This window comes from Stenella coeruleoalba, assembly GCF_951394435.1.
Source record: "Stenella coeruleoalba genome assembly, chromosome: 9".
NCBI lineage: Eukaryota > Metazoa > Chordata > Mammalia > Artiodactyla > Delphinidae > Stenella > Stenella coeruleoalba.
In genome coordinates, this window is record NC_137155.1 from 72,346,247 (window position 1) to 72,364,158 (window position 17,912).

The following is a 17,912-nucleotide window of genomic DNA, read 5'->3' on the forward strand; positions in this document are numbered from 1 at the left end:
GTTGTATTTTAAAACCATTTTTGCACCCACTCTTCAGCTTCTTTCTCCAGACTATATCTGAACTGCTCCCACTGCAGCCTTACACCTTGATGCTTGTTTAAATGAATGATACCTTTGGGTGAGGTAACATTTCAGTCTACTAGTAGACATCCATTACTTCACTGTGAATGGATGATCTGAGAAGGGGATGCTGAAAACTATATAAGGGGCCCTAGCATGAGGGCCTTGAGTGGAGTGCCACCTGAGAGCATCTTACACTGATTAAAAGACACGCCACCAAAGTGAAAGTCAAGACAGAAAAGGGAGAACAGGAGGCTCCAATGACACAATCTTTACCCTTCACAGTTTTGCTTTTGGACACCTCTGTTCAAACCCCTAGCGAAGGGGTCTGAACAGGGTGGAAGGAGTTGAAGTCAGCTAAGACCATAAAGGAAAGTTCCTTATATCTTGTTAAATGAAAAGGGCCTTGGGAGGGGGCATGAGGGCTCTCCTAGAACCCGGTGCCCTAAAGAAAATGGCAGAAGAGCAAAAGTTAAAATGAAAACTGTACTACAACTTGTGACCATCTGTCTCTCTTCCACCTCACCTCTCTGTGCTGTTGACTGTTGCCGTGTATCTGTGGCAAAGAAAGAAGACCATGCAGCAGTCAGAGAAATCAGAGGACACCACTTCAACAATTATCCAAAAATAGGACAGACACCTATCTGCCTGCACTTGGACGTGTCAGGTCATTCAGCTTGGCTGCACAGCTGGAGAAGTTGTTTTGCCATTATAGGAAAAGGTAGGGGTGGAGAATGATGAAAGAAAGGAAGAGACATGACTCAGAGTGGGAAAGAGCATGTAACCAAAGGCAAATATTTCTCCCAGACATAAATGGTTCAGGAAGAGATAGGAGCTACAGGTCATCTTTGGAGCATTCTTTTCTCTCCCTGCCTCTGAGTAGCTTGTCATCGAGCACCTGCCAGTAACAAAAGGGGAGAGAAGGGCAGGAGGCAGGACCTGCCTCTAACTGAATGGCACACCAGTTCCAGCCAAGTGCTGGCTCAGCTAACTGGGACAGTGAAACAAGGAGTCATTTGGAAAGTTGCAGGGATAAACACAGCATTTCCCAGGGAGGCAGGTGGCAAAGATAACATGTTTCTTTTACTGAGGAGGACACCAGTTGGAATCCTTCATGCATTACAACAGTGGGAGAATCCTGATCTCTGGTACAAATAATAACATTTCCATTTGTTAAGCATTTATTACTTGCTGGGCATTTATTTAATCTGCACAATAACTCTATGATGTGGGTTCTATTATTGTTTTTCAGATGAGAAAACTGATGTCCTTAAGTTGAAGAATTTTCCCAAGATCACATGGGAGTCAAGATCTGGGCCAAGAGAGTCTGACACCAGAGTTCAGGCTCTTAATCACTACAGAGATTATCGGCTATTTCTAGGATGTGGGTATGGCTGTTCTAATGACTAATTCTGCCTTCCGACCAAAATCTTCTTTTTTATTCGTTGTTCAGTCATGTCATCTTTCCTGCTATGAGAAGCACCTTTTTTCTTTCCTTTCTCCCATAAATGGAGTCAGTACAAAGTCCTCAGTGGTGGGAGCGCCCTACAACCTGGTATCTGGGCTCCCTGTACCTTCCTCACTCTGCCCCCTTCTGATCCCTGAGCCCTCCCCCAGCCCTATTCTCTACTTTCCTGAGCACACCATTTCCTTCCCTGTATGATCTGTGCCCTAGGCCCTAACACTCCAGCTAATGTCAGAAAAATATCTTTCAGGGACTTCCCTGGCAGTCCAGTGGTTAAGACTTCGCCTTCCAATGCAGGGGGTGCGGGTTCTATCCCTGGTCAGGGAGCTAAAATTTCACATGCCCCAGGGCCAAAAAAACAAGACATAAAACAGAAGCAATATTGTAACAAATTCAAATAAAGACTTTAAAAATGATCCACACCAAAAAAAAATCTTAAAAAAAATTTTTTTAAAAGAAAATTATCTTTCACATGCTATTATTCCCATGTTTTATAAATTTCATAAAATTGTACTACCTTTAACAAAAACTTTCTTATTATGTATCAGAAACACAATGATGGTCTTTCTCCTCAATACTAAACACCTAGACATGTAAAATTTTAATAATTACAGTAATAATTTCTCGTTAGGCTAAGCATATACCTTTCGATATAGGGGCCATATTTCATATCTTCATTTGGTTGGAAATTTCTTGTCAGTTTGTACAGCTTTTAATATGTTATGCAATCCTACTGTCATTTATTTTACCTTGAAAATTCTAGGGAAAACCATATATAATTTTATTTTCCTCCAATAAGATAATTTGCTCATGAGAAATTTTAAAAACAGAAAAACCAGATTGGCGTACACAATCATATTAACGGCTTGGTTGTATATTGTCATACTGCTTTTCAATAGGCTTGTACAATTTACAATTGCAATAGCAGTGTATGTGTCTCCACACATTATCAGCATTCATGTGTATATATGTATATTAGTAAAAGTTACATATATATGTAATTTTTACTAAGATATTAGGTGGTATTATAGAACAACATTATAGTATTCCATTTTGCACACATAAAATTTTAACAAACATTTTTCTACAGTGATAACTAGTACTGTGATCCCCACACTCATTTTCCCCTAATTTTTCATTCACTTTAATATAGTAATGCTGTCTGTGCTTTGCAATAACAGTTATGCTGAACACCTATCATAGGGCATGGTGTTTATATTTCCCACTATTGGCAATGGCGAGCAGAGATCCACCCACTCTTCTGCTCTTCCTTCCCTCTTTCTCCTCCTCTCTGCTCTCATCCAGTCCAATGAACTGAATATTTTAGATGGCTTTGAAGGGTGAAGGCTTACAATGTTTTGCTATAAGACAAAGAAAAATTCAGTGGATCACACATGATCTTGATTTCTTTAGAACTCTGTCTTAAATGATCTCACAAAGTTTAATATTCTTTCTGATTGAAACTTTGCAAATAGTGCACCAAAATAAAGAAATCACCAAATGAACATGTCTGCAAAAACAAACATTTTTTACATACATAGTTTCTCACAAAGCAGTTGTGATAAACTAGTCAATATCATAATAGGGAGCCATATGGAAAATGAGAAGTCATCACACTGGAATATATAAAAAGCGTAAGATACAAGCAAGCCTTCCTTCCCAGTTTAGATACGACTGTGTTGAGGCAGTCACAGAAATAGCACACATTATTTAGGGTTAGGTAATATAAACTAAATGAAATCTCCACAGAGTATCTAGCATATTCGATCAATTTCATGGTAGCCTCCGTGTGCAGGGGCCATGAAGAGGGCGGAAGGGGTGAGGGAGGGCCATGATCAAAGCATTGGAAATAAAATATCAAAAAAAAAATTTTATCGTATAGAAAAAACAAGTGAGCAATCAACTGAATTATTTATGTACATTTTATTTAGACAAGAGGAAGATCTTATGATGATTATAAATTTGAAAATAGACCCCTGAAAAAGAGCCAGAGTTGTTGATATTATTTATTCTAAAGGTGAGTAAAGGGCCACATAAAAGATGAAAAATATTGTACAAAGAACGATTTTATTAAAACTATTTTTTTTCTGAGAGAGAGAAAGACTAAGTGGGGTCATCTTAAGTGATAATTTTATTAGAGTAGGCACATGCAAAAAGAATTGTGATCCTAAATATATTGAACAAGAGGAAATGGCAAAAAAGATCATAAACTACTTTTCATGTTAGAACTTTTGGAAAGATGAGACAGATCATATGCAGGCAGTCTCTATGCTGCATGATGAACTAGGGATTCATGTAAAGATTTCCATGATTTCATGATTCTTAGAGTTGAAGAAATATTCAGAATTGGAAAGGAAAATCCTCCCAGTCTTAAAATCTTCAATGAAGTTGGCCCAGCATGACACGCTTCTAGTGCAGGGTGGGTTTGGGCTACTTTGAAGCCCTCCCTAAGGCCAGTGCTGCCTCAGCTCTTGCCACAGCCAACACGTTTTGGGTGTGGCTAATGGGAGAATTTAATACAGCTCAACTCCTTTCGTAGCAAACAAACAAAGCAAAAAAAGAAACCAACAACAACAAAAACCCATCCTGGCTGCTGTCCAGTTTGTAATTCCTGATTTCACATCCCAAGAAGACTTCAGTTTATAGAAATGGAAAGAACTGCCAGTTCCCTGTAAGCAACTTGGACAACTTAGCCTGTAGGGTTTCCCCTTAAATGATGCTTCCTTCAATTTCCTTCAAATATTTCTTTAATAGTATGTTACTTCCTTTTCAGAGTTGGGATTCCCTGTAAGTCATCCAGGCTGCCTTACTACTGCTCTTCCTATGATGATGTACAAGCTCTGTTATGCATGTATTTGTGGAGGTTTTTCTTCATCCGTGGTTCTTATATATGAGGATTTTTTGTTTTGTTTTGTTTTTTAGTTTATTTGCTGACATAACTTCTGCTTTTTTTTCATTTTCCCAAGACTGAATGATTATTTAATAAAAAGCATTCCACACTGTATAGAAACCAACACTCTCTCCCATAATTCTGTGTATATGGGACTACAGAAATGTCACTGTCCCTGTCCCACATCTTCAAATTGACATTCTCAGGTCACAACAATAAGTCTTCCTAAAGGGGACCTTCTGGAAAAACAAGCTATTTCCTCGGCTCATATTTCCCTCTTTTTGTAGCAGGCACCAGCCATCTATCCAAGAAGTATATATTGGGGAGTAAGGAGGGCATCCATCAGCAAGCCCACAGCTGTTGACAGCCATAAGATTAGAGACAAGCACAAAGGGATAGATCAACACACTGGCAAAAAAATCCTGTGACAGCTAGGGAATAACTCATTTCATTCATAGGGGAAACCCCACCGTTTGGTGCAAGGACATTGATGAGGTAGGCCACTGAGTTACAGAGCCACAAAGAAGTGATGTCACCTAGGAGGCGAGGAATAACACCCACAAAAATCCTAGTATGTCCTCTTCCTGATAGATAGTTACTATGGAGTCACAAAGTCCATGGTACTTGGATTCTCTGCCAATGAATTGTACCATAGATCTCAGGGTGCTCACGTGAAAGGGATGAGTGATTAGAGTAGCAGCAGAAGAAGCCATCATCTCTCCAGTTGTCTCCTTGATAACTCGGTCAGAGATGAAACTTCTTTCTGTACATTTCCAAATCATGACTCCTCAACCTTGTCACACTACTGGTAATGTTGTAAAACTTTACCATGGACCACAGTTCCAAGGACCCCTGAACACAGTCTTGGAGTTAAGCCTGTGCACAACCCACACTTTCCATGGATGTTTGCAATGTGCTGAGCCTAACAAAAAAGACCAGGAAGCTGACATACTTGCCGCCCCAAAATATTTCGTCCAACTGTTGGAGGAAGAGGCTCATATCCCACCTTCACATACAAGAGTGGCTGGGACAGGATGGTGAGACGAGAGCCCAGGAGCACCTGACTGGTAGCGTCCGCCATGATGGCACCCACTGAGGGACATACAGACTGAGCCACCAAGCAACGGAGCCGGTCTGGGATCATGTGCCAGGCCCACGGGTTTCACTGGCCCACCCTCGTGTGCGCACACTCACTCCCTGCCCAGCTTCTGCCTAACACCTCCCTAACACCTTCAGAGAATAAGCATTTTCAAGTTTCCCCTAGAATGCTGCTTTTCAAAGTTTAATGTGCATACGAATAACCTGGCGATCGTGTTAAAATGCAGATTCTGATTCAATAAATCTGGGATTGGACCTGAGATTCTGGTTTATAACAAGCTCCCAGCTGATGCTGCTGGTGAGGCTGCAGGTCCCTTTGTGTAGCAAGGCCCTAGTAATTAGCTTGAGTAAGACATGGAGAGAGATGAAGATGAAGTAGCTAAAGACAGAGAAAAGAAGAAACTGAAAGAGAGATTATTTGACGCTCTGAAAAGATTCTAGGGCTTAACTGGTGGCGCAGTGGTTAAGAATCTGCCTGCCAATTCAGGGGACGCTGGTTCGAGCCCTGTCCGGGAAGATCCCACATGCCCCAGAGCCACAACTACTGAAGCCCCCGGGCCTAGAGCCCGTGCTCCTCAGCAAGAGAAGCCACCGCAATGAGAAGCCCGTGCACGGTAACGAAGACCCAACACAATCAAAAAAGAAAAAAGAAAAGAAAGATTCTACAGTCTGTCCCATAACTATAATCCCCCATACTAGGTTTAAAACACATTCACATTCCCTCTGAAGTAAGTTGAACTGATTGACAGCAAAGCCAGCAGTGCCGAATTAAACCCATCCTCCAGTATGTACAAAAGCTCATGTTACAGACCAAAATTTTCCCTGGAATTGGTTAAAAAAAAAAAAAACCTTCAATATACTCAATATATAATTATAAGAAAGTAAAGTTCTCTATAAAGACCAGACCACTTAATAAATGGTCAATATGAACTGATATATACTTTTTGAAGAGTGAAATATTTTATGATTAAGCATTGTTGCCTCAAAGGGAGTGGTTGTAGACATAAATTTCCCCCAGGTAAAAGCAACTCCTGGTAAATAGTTTATTTACTAGGGAAAGGGCCAAAAGGAAAGAGAGTTTCCTTTGTTAAATAATGGAGCTCTGACAAAGCCAGATGGGTTGGTTACAAAACAAAGGACTTTTGTAAAGGACTCCTCCCAAATATTTACATTAACTTAAGAAAAATATGAAAGTTTTACAGTGTATATCTCCTTACAATTTCATGGTAGTATTCAGGGACTACTACCATTTTTGTTCTTTATCACTTCATTAAAATAGAATTTTTAAATTAATTATTTGTTAAAATAAAATATGTGATGTTCTAAATTTAGATTTACTTGTAGGCTGTTCAAACACTCTACTAGTATACTATAAAATGCCATTTATCTCATATATATTATATTACATTTTGTTGTCCTATTAGGTTTGCTGAGAGTTAGTCACACTTTGAATAAGATTTATGGAGTTTCCATATTTATAAAGGGTGATCAGAATTTTGTTTCACTTGAATAGAAGGAAATGTAGTCATCGTCCACATATCTAAAATTCTGCTTCTCTCAACTAGATGTAATGTAGCAATCTGGCTCACCACTTGACACCAATTTTTCTGAAACATTGCTATGCCCGAGCCTCATATTAAACATTTTCAATCTTGGATTAGTTAGGACTGTAATTAGCATTACTTTTATTATTTATATAAATCTACCTAGGTAAAAAACAAAATGAGCCAAATGTTGATATTTTTACCTCTCTTTTCACGTTTTCTGAACATATTATTCCTTGATTATATCAGTGTTTGGACTAAGACTTCCTCTCTTTAATAAATGTTGGAACAATTATTTTGGTAGGGCTATTATCCAGTTATTAAAATAGTCAAGGTAGGTAGAGCACTGCTATCATGAAGAAATGATGAACTGAACCTGGAATTTTAGCACAAATAAGAAAGAATTCAAAGTGATTTGTGCTTGCTTACATTTAGCATTTTCTCAATATTTAGATTTACTTGTACGCTGACAAATCAGATTGTATTATGATTTTGTTTTTAATGTAATTTATGGGGGAAAAACTCAAGGAAAAATTTACATATAAAAGAAAAAGGAAGTCTGTAGATTTTGAATACCTACTCTTAGAGACAAAATTTCGCTGCATTTTCAAGGAAAAATCACAAGTTTCATCATATTGAATTCTAAATCCGGAACAATAATAATGACGATGACAATAAGATGGCCTAATTTTTGAAAGTAAGGTAGATTGTCAGCTGCTTTGAAAATCATATTCTGCTTAAAGCCAAGAGAATTTATTTTGTGACCTGCTGGGCCCCTTGATCTGAGGCCCTCTGTCAAGCATTGTATTTGAGAATCCTCATATAGAAAATTTGCATTTAATGTAAGATTAAGAGATTTAGTTATTGTTGTTACCAACTGTTTAATACAAAGATTTTTAAAACATATGTAAAGCTTTCTGAGAATGAAATAAAAGATAGCAAAGGGTATATCGCAGAAATTAGATTAAAACTTGAAAAATTGAAAGCCAGTCGCTGAAGACCACACACAGGTGATGTAGATTTGGGCTTCTCACATCTTGCTGCATTCACACCCTCACCTTGGACTCATCTTGGTGGGATTTACTTGTCAGTCCCTTGACTTTGGGCTGAGTCATATGACTTGCCTTGGCCAACAGAACAGGACAGAAGTGTCAGTATGTCATTTCCAAGTGTAGGCTTCTAGAAGTCTTGCACATTTTATCTTGTCTCTTGTGCCTCTGCTGCTCCTTGGAGCATGAGAAGAACCTGCCCTAACTAGCTTGCTGGTCCAAGGAGGGTGAGAGACATACGGAGCAGAGCCAGCACAGGCCTGCCATGGGAAGCAGAATTGCCCCAGCCATCCCAGCCTAGACCAGCTGAGCCCCAGCCAAGCCAACCCATGAATCTGTGAAAATAAATGGTTGTTCTTTAGAACCACTGAGCTTTGTAGTACTTTATTTGTGCTGAATTATTGTAGCAATAATTGATACACCCTAAAATTCAATTTTAAAATATGTGTTAGATATATGATGACAAAGAATCAGTTCACTGCATCTTTTGCTTTTAATTAGCTGTTGTGAATTCAGACATAGTCATCTGTACTGATTTAGTACTTACAACTATATTTTTACCAATTTTACTTAGGACACAGACAAGAATTGTACTTTTCTACACAAGATTTCCTACTCAAAACTTTTCGCAAGAATTAAACTTATTTCAATAATACTGAATAACCAGTCAGATTGATTTGGTCTTGAATAACAAAGATTTTACAGGAAAATTATATAGTAAACTGATACAGTAAAAGCTAAAGCCTAAAGATATTATTCCACCATCAATATTTTGAGCTAATTAGAAGGATATAAGCCTTAATATAAGGCTATCAATGAAATGTAAATGTTGGCAGAAGTTCTAAAGTTACATATTTGGAATTTGAATTTGAGGGTTTGTTATAATTCAGAAAAACCAGATAGATCTTATATGTCACCAGCAAAATCTTACCAGGATTATGTTTTCTTCCAGTTTATTGAGATATAATTGATACACATCACTACATAAGTTTAAGGTATATAGCATGATGATACACACATCATGAAATGATTATCCCAATAAGTTCAGTGAACATTCATCATTTACTATATATATAAAATTAAAGAAATAGGAAAAAAAGGTTTTTCCTTGTGATGAGAACTCAAGATTTACTCTTTTAACAATTTTCATATATAACATACAGCAGCGTTAATTATGTTTATCACTCACACATTACATCTCTATTACTCTTATAACTGGAAGTTTGTACCTTTTGACTAGCTTCATCTAATTCCCCCTCCAAGGGAAAGAGGAAAACTAGTGAATGATGACACTTTTGAAATGTTTACTGATGTTCTTTTCTGGATGCCCATGGAGCCTTCCCCTACCTCACCTTCCACCATACCTAGGGAAGGATTATTACAACGAAAAAGCAGAGATAAGGCTTCTCTTGATTCCAAAAGCCTTGGTCCTGGGGGAATTCAGGGCATTAAAGAAATTGAGTGATATATGAGCAAGGCTTCCTGCTCAAGGGAGACAAAATTAGGAAAGTAAACAAAGTAATTTTTGACACATGTGTATCCCTAGCATGAACCCAGATAAAAGAGGATCTGAGAGCAGAGGTACTTGTGCCTCCTGCTTCTGAGTAGGGCCTGTAGAGATAGCAACCCTCTAGAGTTCCTCTGCACGGTGGTAGGGCATTTATTCTGTTCTCTACACCACATTTACCATAGGAGGCTCCATGATGCTGCATCAGGCCTGCCCACCCAGATTCATCAGACTTACACAGAGCCCCAAGAAAAGGACAGAAGTAGCAAAAGGTGTCTCTAGCCCTAAGGGTCATATTGAATCAGCATGAGGACATTATAGCAGCATCCTGAACAGACCAATGACAGACAGGATATGTACCTATCAGCAGATCCAAGATGTACAACTAAGGAAGAGACTCTCCTCCACAGACCCACCCTGAGACTCCTTGGCAATAAGCCCCTGGAACTTAGATGCAATACAACCTTAACAAAATGGAAGAAACTAGGACTTGATTGAGGTGAAGGTTCTGCCACCTGAAGGAATGGGGTTTGTAAAAGAAATTAAGTTCAGTTATTAATAAAAGAGAAAGTTATGCCTCACAGGAGACCAGAATAATATCTATGTTTTCCACTTTAAAAATCTGAAGCAAACCAGGCAAAACAAAAGTATTTGATCAGGCTTATGGTGAGCGTTCATTACACTATTTGGTATATCTTAGATGGTTGAACTATTTTACAATAAAAATACTATAAAAGAAAATACACTTATTTCAATCCTGAATCTGTGGACTGAAATTTGTCTCCTTAACCCTAGCATCTGTTTTGATTTAGGCAGTATCCTCAGTGGTTTAAATGCATCACCTCATTGAATGTTCACAGCACCCCTCTTGGGTAGACGTCAATTACATTTTTCATTTTACAAATAAAGAAAGTAAAGTTAATTTAAAGAAACAGTATAAAAAGAATACTTTTTCAGCCATCTTGATCAGATTTTTAAGATGTAGAAATAGTTGTCCTTTTTTTTTTTAAGAAAATAAATAGAAAAAAATCATTTAAGAGAGTCAAAATGTAAAGACCAATGAATTCCTCAAACTGAGGAAGATTCCAGTGAGGCCTTCAAACCAGAACAGGGATAGGAAGGGACTGGGTGATGAGGCAAAGTCTTCTTCTAGAAAGCCATTTCTTTCCATGTATAAAATGGAAGGTATGGAAGAAGGTATGGCAGGTATGGGAAGAAGGCCTGAATGGGATCTGGGTTATGAGGGTGAATAGGGGAAGGTATGAGAGGTGGTGATGGTGAAAACAGGGTAAATACTAGCTGAAACACAGATTGTAAAAATATTGCCATTTATGTACTTGTGTATAAATAGTCACTGCTCTAAAATGTACTCCCTCCCCTCCTGTCCTTCTCCCAAGGGCCCCCAACTCCCAATAAGCCAGCAGCTAGCTGGCAGGACACTAAGGCACAGCTCCAGAGCTGTGACTCAAGCCTAGAATGACTGCTTGGTGGCTCTGCCATACTAGTTATTAAATTGTTTTTATATCACACCTAGTGATATTTCTTATTATAATCTAAGCTACACTCACTTTTTTGAACTCATCAACAAAGGCACATTTGGGCAGTATCAAGCTTCTGAGTGTTGAGAAATCTTGGAAAGATGACTGCTTTTTTAAACCTTCATATCATTATAAGCGGTCAAACCTTAGACTCCTAATCCTGGAGTGGGAATGAGATGAAGCCAGCTGAGAGTATGAAGAGGACCTAGGGTGGAAGGGATGGGAAGACGAAGCTGTGCTCAGGGGTTAGGGAGCCTAGAGAAAGAGATGAGAGAACACGAAAGGCAACAAACGTCACAGTACTGCCACAGCCGTCCTCATTACACTACTTAAGAATCCCAGGCCCCGCAAGTTGTTAACAGGTGCTATAGTTATTTATGAATTTTAAAATGTTTCATTGCCCCACAAAACTCCTTAAGAACACATCATTTTCATGTATTTAAACTTCAGTTTCCTTATTTCGAAGACGGCTGGTTTGATGACCTGTGTCCTTTCAGCTCTCTATATAGTAACATATAATGCATGAGCTGACCTTTAAGGCTGCTTCCTAAAAAAAAAAAACGTAGAGGGCAAATGAGTTGCCATTTACCCATTTTTTTTTTTTTTTTTAGTAAGTGATTTGGAGAAGTTATTAACTTGCCTCTAAGCCTAAAGTTATATCTGTGGGTATCAAAAAATATATATATCTCTTTACATCATCTATTCATTTCAAATCTCTGCTAACAGTGTTCTACTTCATCTTCATCATGAGATCTTTGTATCTCATGAAGTTGGATGGAGCCAATTATCCCAATCAGCTATTATAACCAGAATATGATCTGTTTCTCTTTGGTGCCAGCTTCTTGTTGGGGCAGGTTAATGAAGAGTTTGTGGTTTTTCTTCTCATTAGGAATTCATTTTGGCATTGACAACGCTTCACTGATCATTATGATTCCATGTGCTGTGCTGACTTTGGGGTGGACTTCCCCAGGGAGGCTGCTTTCCCTCCTTTGAGTGCTAGTTAAGCATTCACTCACAGGCCTCCCCACAAAGTCCATTCCTTGCTGGAATGCAGGACATGCTCTCTCCCTGTTCCTGTTGACTTTTTTCACAGTCAAGATTACTCACTGCAGCTGAAGACTGAATAACAAAAGATGGGAAACAGCTTCCACATTTTTCCATAGAACAAAACTCAACTGCTTTGCAGCCAACATTTTTATGAAGGAGGAGTTAGAGGAATAGCAATCTTTTCGCAATCATTAGAGGTAGACTAGGCACTACACAACACACTGAGCCTGACACCTCCCTTTTCTAGAATATTATGTTTGTTAACATGTAATCTGTTCAAAGCATTTAGAAATGCAATTTGGCAGAAGTAAAATTAAGAAAACCCAACTTTGGGAAGATCTTTAGTATTCTAATGATGACTAGTCAGCATAATTAAAGTCATGCCAACATTTGTGACATTTTCTCTGCCATCTAGTTGAAATTGATTTTTTCTCCAAAAACTGTATTGCCTTTCTGCTATCAACAATAACAAAAACCTGTGCTTTGTCATTCTCTTTTATATGTTTATGTCTTCTCTCCACCTTGATAATCAACTCTAGGAGTTCCATCCTCTAATTCCCTTTCTCCTCCTCCTTTTGTGTCCATCCCCATTTTCCCTCTTCTAGACTGCCAGTATTTTTAATGTATCCTGTGCCCTTTCAGGTATAGTACCAGCTTTTTCATTTCAAATCATAATTTGACTTTCGATCGCATGTGGAACATAATGCAAAATGTCCTTTCCGTTTTAGGATAGTGAATCTCCTTATTATTGCCCCAAAGTAAAATGACTGATTATTGCTCAATTCATCTTGTGCCACTTTATAATAAGGTAAAGAAAACCCCGATTTAGGAACAGATAAAATATTTTCATTGCTAACAACTTTTTTAAAAATTCTAATCAATTACTAGAAAAACTAAGCCTCCTCTAACTCACAGCCAAGCACTTAAAAAAAAAAAAAGAATCTTCTCTGGTAAACTTGAAACTCCAATTAAATATTTGTACAATTGTAAATATTTTATGTATTTTGTAAATATGGCATCACCTGTTTCTTTAGTTCCAGGGGGGAAAAAGTAATAAATTAATGGAAGAGTTAAACATTTGTATTTCTTATTTCAAAGCATTTGAGAGACATTTCAGAAGCGGTTGGTAAATGTTAAATTCTGCATGCCTGCTTCTCCAAATTTCCATCCACACAGACTAGATGTAAACCAGTGTCACCAAAAGCACACCACACACGCACCCACACAGATTCCTTCCTTGTGTTTAGATGTGAAATGCACCTAAAGGTTCCGGGTCATTTTTCATCCCTTCCTCTGTGAAACAGGGAGATAGTTGTGTCTTAAGCAGCGATGGAACGTGGGCGATGAGAAGAAAAGGCTTAGAACAGGGCAGAATTCTTTAAGAAGCTCGGTTGCCCATACTGGGCATCTCTGCAGGCAGTCGACTTCCTCCACTCCCCACCCCTGCTGGGATGATGCACTGCGAAAACATTAGCTCCCCTGCCCGGACGCCTCTCAGTGGCTTATAGTTGGAAAAATGTTGCCCCAGGTTTAAAATATCTGCCCAAGCAGCCCAGACGGTGAAAACGCTTTCTCATTGCTCTTTACTCTTTGCGAGCGCTCCCCGCCCTCTGCTGCCAAAACCTTGGGGATGTGCCTAGACCCGGCGCAGCACACATCCCGGCCAACCGCGAGCAGAACAAACCCTTGGCGGAGAGCCAGGAGGCTCCCTCCCAGCCACCGCCCCCCCCACCCCCGCCAGAGCCTCCCCACCCCCCCACCCCCATACAATACAAGATCTTCCTTTCTCAGTTCCCTTAAATCACAGCCCAGGGAAATCTCCTCAGAGCCTTCATCCAGCCACGGGCCAGAATGTCGGGGGGCAAATACGTAGACTCAGAGGTAGGCTCGGGTGGGTGTGCTCCGGTATCGCGGCGCGCAAGATGTGCTGCTTCTGCTATCACCCACTCCAAATATTCCGACTGCTTTGCTTGCCTCAGCCCTCTCTCGACGTCGGAGCACTCCTCTCCCCTGGCATTGCTGAGGAATGGGTCTGGGCGGGGAGGTGAAGAGGAGGCAGGAATGTTTTATGTTTTCCTGTTAGGAAGGGGGTCAAGGGAGCCCCTAAGCTAGAGGATCGCGGAGAAGGGGGTCGTCGGGGTCCTCAAGTTGGGTCTGCCAGACCGAGGGCGCGTTTCTGAATGGCTCAGGGGCACTGCCTTATTGCGGGACCCCCACGGTCCGGCCCCAGTCTTCTGGGAGGCAGAGAGCCAGAGCAGAGGGTGGGAGCTCATTCACTCGCAGTCTTGGGGACAAGAACAAGGCGCCTGAACCGGCTGGCCGGGGCGACAGCGCGCGTCTTGTTTGCACTTTCCAAAGCTCTTGGGCCACCTCAAGAACTCTTCCTGCATCTCGGCGCCTGGCAGGGGTGTCTGGAGAGGAGCGGACCTCCCCTCCCCCTAACTACCACTCCCCCCCCCCCCCCGCCCTTCCAACCACCTCTCGGCGCTCTGTCTCCGCCTGGGTGTCGAGACCTCGTTTTCCCAAACTCAGCCGCCGTTCAGCGACCGGCCGGCAGCCTAGGAGTGACCTGAGGGTGGGTCGGGGGGTTGTGCAGGTTAGATACCGTTCTAGAGAGCTTAGGAGGGTCTGACACTTGGCTCGACCCAAAGATGGGGGATGCGGGACTGTGAGCACCAGGGGAGTGGTGGGAGCTGCGCAGGAACAGAGACTGCAAAGGGAGGGTGGGGGACGCGGACAGGTGCGGAGGATGTTCCATGGGTCGGGGGGTTCCAGCTGGGTCTTAAGGATGAAGCTAGAAGGGATTATGGAGAGAAGGGAAATGGAGGCCAGGGACGGGAACAGGTGAAGAGCTCGGGTAGAGGGTGGCGTGGCGGAGAGAGGGGCTGGAGAAAAGTCGGAAGTCTGGTCCTCTCCCCTGCGGGGGTCTCCGCGGGGTGCCGCGGGCAGGGCGTGCACAGGGCTGAGGCCGGGGCGGACCGCACGGCGGGGTCTGCCCTGACCCCTGGCGGTGGCGGGCGGGGGAGGCAGGAGCTCCCTGCCTGGTACCGAGGGGTGTGGTGTCCTCTCCTCGATCCTCTTAAAAAGCTTGCGGCTCCAAGGAGTTTACTGTGCGCGGAGCCACCGCTTCCGAAGCGGTTAGTTCGATTTTGAGCCTCGAGGTTTGCCGCGCTACTAGGCTGACTTTTCTGATCGCCGGTTTTTCTTTTTGAAATTTTCTTCCTACCGCCGGTGCCACCCTCCCCCTCCTGGCCGTCCGCCCTCCGCAGGGACATCTCTACACTGTTCCCATCCGGGAACAGGGCAACATCTACAAGCCCAACAACAAGGCCATGGCAGAAGAGATGAACGAGAAGCAAATGTACGACGCGCACACCAAGGAGATCGACCTGGTCAACCGCGACCCCAAGCATCTCAACGACGACGTGGTCAAGGTAAGGTGAGACGGCCAGCAAGGAAGGGATGTGCCCCGAGAAGACACTGAGAGGGCTGGGACAGCTCTCCTCTGGCCAGCAGCCTGTGTATCTTTCCCTGTCTTTGCCACACACTCACCATTTTCTGGGCTTGATGTGCGGGAACTCCCGCGGTTGTCAGAAATGTCACATCTCCCCTCCCCACTCCTGCCGGTTAGTTCAGCTGGAATTTAGCTAACTTGAGTTTTGTAAGAGTTCATTTAACTGCACCCTTCTCCTGGCAAATGAACCTCTGGATCTCAGCAAGAGACAGCCCCACACTCCTTGAGAGGGTGAGATGTTTGCGCTGCAGGTCACCCTTTTTCCGTTTTCAGGTTGAAAGTCTAAGTGAAGGGTGGCTCTCCACTGTATATAGAATTAAGCAGTGAGATCATTTGGTAAGGTCTTGTGCCAAAGGTGACAACCGGAATACTAAGTGAGCAGGTTCCCTCAGCTAAAATTAAGATAACCTGAAGTGATTTTCTTAAAAATAACAAAGTAGGTAGAAACACTTCTGACTAAAGATGAAATATATATATATGTGTGTGTATGTATATATATATGTATATCTATACACACATATATATACAGAATAGAATCAAATATTTAATATTTATATGAAGGGTATTTAACTGGAAAAACATGGCGCTTGTTGTACACAGCTATGCATAGTTACACAACCAAAATAATATGTGCCTTTTGATTTCTCCTATAGACCTCTAGTTAGGTGTGGAAAGTTGCTTCTTTAGTGACTGCTTGGGTAAGCCTTCCCTGAGCTAATGGGATGTTCAGGTTGGAGTTCCTTTTCATACTTTAAGGATGTGCTTGGTGAGATTAAAAATAGGTTAACTGAATGGGTATTGGCTAAACTTAGATCTGACTGGATGGTCACTTTTTGATTATGATTATGTTACTCAACTTTGACCCTTTGAACAAATCTCATCAGAGGAATTTGTTGCTTAAACCCATCTTGATTGGGAAATCATAGGCCTGAGCCATCCTTGGCAGAGGGTTTTCTTTCAGGAAGGGGGATGACCAAGGAAATTCCTGGCCTGGAAGATTAAAGTGTGAAGACCCCCAGAGCAGCCAATGGGGTGGATGAGCAGTTTCCGCCCACGCAGCCTCCTATCCAGGATGGGAGGGGCCATAGTTCAGAGACTGTTCACATTTATGAATAATATATTTCAAAAAGGGGAACAATTTAATCTGCAACTGGAAGGAAAATGTAACTGTCAGAATTGACTCTCTTGGCTTGCTGGTGGAGGAAAAAGGAAAATTGGAGCCTTAGCAGGCTTTTCTACTAACCAGATTATGGAATATTTAAAAGCAGCAGCAATAACAAAAATAGCTTATAAACTGGAAATTAGAATTGCTAAAAACTATTTACTAAAAACATTGCCTTAAAGGAGGAAAGGGCATTTTTGCTTGTTTCCCTTCTCATGTAGCTTTGGACAAGAAGGAAAAGTGCCAGGAAAAGATGCAGATTTCAGAAGGGCCTAGCTTCATTAGGGCCTCCCTGTTGTTCCACTGCAGCGTTGAGTGGGATTCCTGAAGCAAGTGAACCTCCCAGGATGACTCAGAGAAGCCAGCAGTGTAGATGTGGGTCTCCACACATAGCATGACTAAGTTGAGAAAGAAAGGCCCCAGTGGGAAAAGAGACTTCAACACAAATGGAAAAAAGGCATAACAGACTTAGAGGAAATAGTTCACATAATAGCATTTCAAAGAGCAAGTGTGGGGATCCTCATATTAAAGAAATTAAAAGGAAGAGTTAGAACAAGCTTCTGCTGGCCTAGAGAAAGCAAACTCCACCCACTTGCTCATAGAACTGTGAGCAAAACAAGACAATCAGACAGAAAAAAATCTACCTCGAGAAGAATTTGGTAGGCCCACTTATTCAGATGTCTTGCTTAAAGAGGCCTTCAGAGAATGCCCTGCAAAGAGAGATGCAAAGAGTACATCTGCCAGTAGGGCCAGGAAAGGGGGCCTACACCCAGTGGAGACTCCTATTTTATAATTTTTTTTTCTTTGAATCCAAGCACAAATCTAAGGATAGAAACAGTGATGATCCTCTCCATGTTACCGAGACAGTAAATAATAAATTTCTCTAAATTTTACTTTTGATTACACAGACTTCTTAAAATAATAAAGACACCCAAAGCGTCACGCTTAATGCATGGTAGCTTAAAACTTCACATGATAATAAAGAAACAGTGGCCAACTGAATCTACTGTTAGAGTTACCAAATCAGGTAAGAAAAGG

General features: G+C 41.4%; 2 protein-coding genes and 1 pseudogene across 8 annotated transcripts in view; 1 reads left to right on the forward strand and 2 right to left on the reverse strand.

Annotated features, from left to right (window-relative positions):
• TFEC (transcription factor EC) overlaps nt 1-17,912 on the reverse strand; it is a 667,358-nt gene that overhangs the window by 516,577 nt on the left and 132,869 nt on the right. The window lies entirely within an intron of this gene.
• LOC307191977 (mitochondrial carrier homolog 2-like) lies at nt 4,218-5,496 on the reverse strand (annotated as a pseudogene). Its single transcript has one exon. The product of its transcript is annotated as a mitochondrial carrier homolog 2-like (transcript).
• The window catches only part of CAV1 (caveolin 1), a 33,547-nt gene continuing 29,634 nt past the window's right edge, over nt 14,000-17,912 (forward strand). The window contains exons 1-2 of one of the 2 annotated variants that reach the window (XM_079932647.1): nt 14,000-14,079; nt 15,468-15,632. In XM_079932647.1, coding sequence (XP_079788773.1) covers nt 14,050-14,079; nt 15,468-15,632 — 195 coding nt within the window. In that variant the 5' untranslated portion in view covers nt 14,000-14,049. Of the gene's footprint in view, nt 14,080-14,710; nt 14,774-15,467; nt 15,633-17,912 lie in introns of those variants that run through there. The other variant, XM_079932648.1, reaches the window with a different exon arrangement.